The sequence below is a fragment of the Ctenocephalides felis genome, unplaced genomic scaffold, assembly GCF_003426905.1.
Source record: "Ctenocephalides felis isolate EL2017-DRISC unplaced genomic scaffold, ASM342690v1 CF-g0.4_SCAFFOLD_01346, whole genome shotgun sequence".
Taxonomy (NCBI): domain Eukaryota; kingdom Metazoa; phylum Arthropoda; class Insecta; order Siphonaptera; family Pulicidae; genus Ctenocephalides; species Ctenocephalides felis.
In genome coordinates this window covers 75633-81293 of record NW_020537500.1, presented here as the reverse complement: position 1 = coordinate 81293, position 5661 = coordinate 75633, and the positions used below count along the sequence as shown (strand labels likewise).

Below are 5661 nucleotides of genomic sequence, written 5' to 3'. Positions count from 1 at the left end.
TAATTTTTGGACATTCTAATCTGGTAAATGAGCTTGAAAAAATTCAATACAAATGTTTAACATTTTGCGCAGGTATGATGAGATCGACACCAACAAATGTAGCGTTATTAGAAAATGGAGTGATGCCACTAAAAGTCAGATATGAATGGTTGAGTGACAAATATATGTGGAAAAAAATTAATTTTAATTCATCTGAAATATATGACAGAATTAGTGATTTAAATAATAAATACGAATGTAATATTTATTGGCTGAATAAAAAAATACCTATTATTATTCAGAGTTTTAGAGAAGTAATTAAATATCACGAAAGTATGTATTCATTCAGCATTTACCCTTATTATAATAAAAATATATTTTGACGGTTATATATTTGATAATATTATAAATATTGATATATTAAAATCTACGGGTAAAAATCCAAAATGAGAAATGCTATGTACACATATATATCTACTGAAATATATTTATTTATTATTATTATTATTATTATTAAAATCTATTAATAATAATTCAGATGTAAAAAGTTATATTTACGGATGGATCGAAGAATATGCACAATGTAGATTTTGCTATATATATATAAAGTAGTGATGTGCCGACTCGAAAATTTCCTGATTCGAGTGATTCGAATCAGAAAAAAACCTGATTCGAATCATGATTCGAATCAATTCGAATCAAGTTCATATATGAACAATTATAATTTAAGACAATAAATAATATCACTTTAATAATTTTATAAGTAAATTTATTAATTTAGTAAGCAATTAATTCCAAAAAGTGCAGAGATTAATACATTTATATTAATATATATAATAATAAACTTGCTATAAATATAACTAATGACTACAAATATTTTTCTGAATAATAAGAATTAAGGAATAATAGTTGATTTAATTTATTTGGTTGTAACCTATTCCGTCGTTGATTAGTCAACATGCCAGCCTTGGAAAATAAGCGCTCTGACGGAACGGATGTTGCCGGTATACATAAATATTTTTTCGCCATTTTATATAAAGCAGGATATATGTTTTTTCTTTCCTCCCAAAACTGAACAGGATCTTGCTTTCTATTCAAATATGGCAAATTTATATATTCTTGCAATAATCTTTCTGGAAGAGAGATTGAAGTTTGTTCTATTGTCTGAACCACACGCATATCAAAATTTTCCCAGATTTCATCATCTATATTATGGTTTGACGGTACTGATAATGGTTCATTATTTTCGGCCTCTTCAATATGTTCTGCCGTAGTCATTTCTTTTACTTCATTTAAAACCAAAGCCATTGCTTTATCCGCACAACTCTCTAATCCAAATGCTTTTTTCTTATATCTGGGGTCAAGAATTGTTGCTTTTGCTGTAATTTCATCATTTTCTAAATAACCAAATCTTTGACTTATATTTCTCAACAAGATTTGTTGCAAATTCTTCCCAGCATTAGTTGTTGGCGTTCTTTTATTTATAGAATTTTTTACCCCTTGAATTATAGGTATTACACTGGATAAGGTGGGATAAAATTCACCTGACAATGTTTTGGTTACAATTTCCAGTGGCTGTAGAATTTTCACACAATCTTCTAAAATAGCCCACTCAGCAAAACTCAGGTTTGGTGGAGGAGGATCTATTAAAGGCAAAGCTGCACATAGTGCAACTTTAACCCTCAATAACTTTTCGAACATATAAAAAGTAGAATTCCATCTAGTTGGTATATCTTGTGATAAAGTAATAACATCTAAGTTCATTTGCTTTTGTAATCCTTGCAGAATACCTGACGATTTCACACTATTCACACTATTCACTAGCTTTTGTGATTGCGATAAGAAGTTCACAATTTTCTTTGTCTTTATCTAAACAATTTTTAACAACTAAATTTAATGTGTGAGCTACGCACGATAAATTTTTTTTATTCAAAAATAAAGTAATAGCTTTCTTCATATTCGGCGCATTATCAGTCACAACAATATCAACTTTATCAAATATTTGCCATTCAATTAACACAGATTTCAAACCATTAGAAATATTTTGTGACGTGTGATTTTCTCTGAGTTCTATTGTTGCTATGACTAATGAATTTAATTTGCTATCTTTAATAAAATGAGCAGTTGCGCTAAGAAAACTTTTCTGGCTATCGCTACTCCATATATCAGTCGTAATTGCAATGTTTTCGACAAATGTAAGTTTTGCCTTTGCTTCCGCACTATGCATTTCATATTTTTCCTCTAACATACGCGTGAGTACTTTTCTGGAAGGTAACACATAATCTGAATTTAGAATTCGCGAATACTTTTTAAATCCATCATTTTCCACTATCTGTATCGGTTGCATATCTAAAATAATCATGTTCATTAAAGCATCATCGCCAGCTTTTTGATTAATTTTACCAGGAATAGTAAGCCGCATTTGTTTCAAACGTTTTGCAGGAGCCTCAGTACTCAAAATTGGTTGTGAGACATTTGGCACTACAGGTTGCGTTATAAGATTAACCACATTCACAGCAGATCTCACATTTTGAAATGTCACTGGATTAGCTGCTACAGCTTCACTATATTCAATAATATGTTTGTTTTTTAAATGATTAACGAGAGTGGTTGTACTTCCAGATTTACAATAGCTTAATGAGCACAATTTACACACCAGTTTATTATTATCAGCATTAATTGTGAAAAACTGCCAAGCGACGCTTGATTTAGTGGGAGGCATTTTTAATAATTATAATTAGCCAGTAAAAAACAAAATCTATGTGAAAATCGGGAAAAGCAAACACACACTGACTCAATAAAGTAACGATTGTAAACACAAATTACTATCGATTAAAATATATTACAAAAATTATTAAATAATATTTAATAGACGGTCAAATAAATTTTCAAATGAATTTACAGTAAAATATAACCAAACACTTCTCTTTCACTAAAGCATATAAAACAATATTCTTAATCTTACGTTGAACGAATGCATGTTTATATTATTGATTGTTTAGATCTAATCTAAACAGGGGGCTGAATCTAACGTCTTATGAATGACTTAAAAATCAATCCACTACTGTAAAGATTGATAATATTTCATTTGTGTGAATTTGCCACTTACATAATTAAAATATGATAATTTTGTATGTGTATGAAACTCGTTGTGTAGTTGATAAAATGTTATAATATTTAAAATCTAAAACGCGTACTTATTATTATCTAAATGAGTTTTTTGTATTTCATGAACAAATTGGCTCTCAGCGCTTAGTCAAAAATAAACAAACACGCAAGTCGATAAGTCGATACGCTAAGACACAGACACATGTTTCGAACTCATATCGTTCAAGCCGCTTGAACTCGGGATGATTCGGTTTGAGTCATATAAACTCGTATGAATTCATAGCGACTTGAAGTCGGGATAAGTCGGTTTGAGTCATAGGAACTCGGATAAATTCATACCGACTTGAAGTCGGGATAAGTCGGTTTGAGTCATAGGAACTCGAATCAATTCATAACGACTTGAAGTCGGGATAAGTCGGTTTGAGTCATAGGAACTCGAATCAATTCATAACGACTTGAAGTCGGGATAAGTCGGTTTGAGTCATAGGAACTCGGATGAATTCATATCGACTTGAATGAGGCTAAAGTCATATAAATTGGAGTCGGGTGATACATTTAAGCGTATTAAAGGCGGGTGACTCGCATGATTTAATTCAAGATTTATTTTTTATATTTATTATTAATATTTTTTATATTTATTATTATTATTATTTATATTATTATAATATTGAATTAAATTAAAACATTTTTTTTATATTTATGAAAATTTGTGTTCACACATGTTTTATCACAGTAAATATTTCGCGGCTTGATACGAGTTGATTCGAATCAAGTAAAATCTGATTCGAATCAAGTCGTTAAAGGCTTGATTCGAATGATTCGAATCACTTGATTCGACTTGGCACATCACTAATATAAAGAAACCGATCAAACAAATGACTGTTACAAACTACTAGGGTGTGTTTCTATCTATACAGCGGAGTTATTTGCGATTAAGGAGGCCATAAGAAAAGCTCAAGAACAGAATTATAATAAAACAATTATATTGATATTTTGCAGGATTTGGAATACATTAAAGAAAATGGAAAGGATATAAGAATAGGATGGGTAAAAGGGCACTCCGGAATTGCAGGAAACGAAAAAGCTGATGAATTAGCCAAATATGCTTCCTTAAAGGGAATGGAATATAATCAAGTATTAAATGAAAAATAAAGCAGTGAATACATGGAAAATGGATAGGCAAATAACATCAAGATATAAAGGAAAATATTATGAAGGGGTTAACGACTTTGTTAAAAAGGAACCCTGGTTTCATCAATTCAAAAATGAAGATAGATACTTTATAAGTACGATGAATAGAATTAGATGTAACCATGGACATTTTCCAGAACACCTGTTCAAAATCAAGATGAGAGAGTCAGCTATTTGTGACTGTGGGAAGGCTGTGGGATCTTTAGAGCATATAATTTTAACCTGAAGCAGATATCAAGAAAATAGGGATTATTTATTATATGAATTATATAGATTGAAAAATTTAGTTAAACCATTTAATTTATTTAATTTAGTGTCAAATATTGATTATTATAAAATTATATATAATGTTTTAGTTAAATGTAAAATTAGAATATAAATGTACGAAACTTTGTATATGGCTAGTTTGTAAATAAGAGGCCAAATAAAATAAAAAAGCGAACAAAAACCTGGACGTATCGTTTTAGAAAAGGTCTGGGTATCAATACCAATATGATTTGGAAAGCTTCCATAACCAGTTACAAAGACTGATGAAATGAGGAATCGACAGAGCCATCAAATATGTATTAAAATATGAAAGAGAAGTTTTTCATCGTAAAATAGTAGACTTTCTGGTCATTCACTATCCATGAGACAGAGAGAGAGATACACAGCAACCACGCAAGAAATAGAACAGTATGCATAATGCATTCCTCACCCGCTAGGGTTCCTGCAATTTAAGGTCCGAGTCGAAGGCTAAAAGGAGATCATTAAGTAGCATATAGTCCTGTAAGACCCATTCCATGGGCGATTGCCCTGGTATACGTTAGTGTTAGTTGTGTGTGTCCTGTGTCAGAAGAGTAGAACTCGTTCCAGCAAAGATCAGATTGTTCTTTATACTACCAATTCCCTCGGTTGCTCGTAGAACAGAAGACTTGTAGATACTTTCCACATAGCACGCGTCGAACTTCAATCGCACCGCGTTGACCCATTTTGAACCTGCTATGTTAACATCGATCAAAACTGGCACATTATCTGACCGTCAGTGGGTCAAACTAAAATTTGACCTTTCTGGTTCAACCAGGTTTAACAAATAGGTTAATTTTTGGTCCAGACTTATGACGCATGCGCGATAGATAGTGCGCATGCGCAGTAGCTAGTGCGCGTACGTAGATCGAGCAAGATGCCAGGTAGATGAGCGCCGTTTTAAGTTCGCGCTTGGCTTGGTTTATGACGTGATTTTGTTTTTTTCCTCAAAGAAACTTTATCTAAATATGCCGACTAGAAACTTTCGCAAATCTATAGGCTTTGTGACAGACCGTCATTTTAGAAGGAGGGTGAAGTGGGAATTCGAAAGAATAACCGCGGAAAAAAAGAAAGAATTGACTCTTTCCAGTATAAATG

At 31.6% G+C, this 5661-nt stretch overlaps 2 protein-coding genes across 2 annotated transcripts; both read right to left on the bottom strand.

Moving 5' to 3' along the window:
* Positions 1-846: 846 nt before the first annotated feature.
* On the bottom strand, positions 847-1743 carry LOC113369436 (zinc finger BED domain-containing protein 1-like). Its single transcript, XM_026610177.1, has one exon. It carries the CDS (start codon positions 1741-1743, stop codon positions 847-849), a length of 897 nt encoding a protein of 298 aa, XP_026465962.1.
* Positions 1744-1792: 49 nt separating this feature from the next.
* On the bottom strand, positions 1793-2701 carry LOC113369435 (zinc finger BED domain-containing protein 1-like). The gene has a single exon (XM_026610176.1). The coding sequence runs from the start codon at positions 2699-2701 to the stop codon at positions 1793-1795; it is 909 nt and encodes a 302-aa protein (XP_026465961.1).
* Positions 2702-5661: the final 2960 nt, after the last annotated feature.

What these genes read in the sequence shown, in the direction of transcription:
- LOC113369436 (XM_026610177.1), bottom strand. Translation starts at nt 1,743, where the DNA reads ATGAACTTAGATGTTATTACTTTATCACAAGATATACCAACTAGATGG.
- LOC113369435 (XM_026610176.1), bottom strand. Translation starts at nt 2,701, where the DNA reads ATGCCTCCCACTAAATCAAGCGTCGCTTGGCAGTTTTTCACAATTAAT.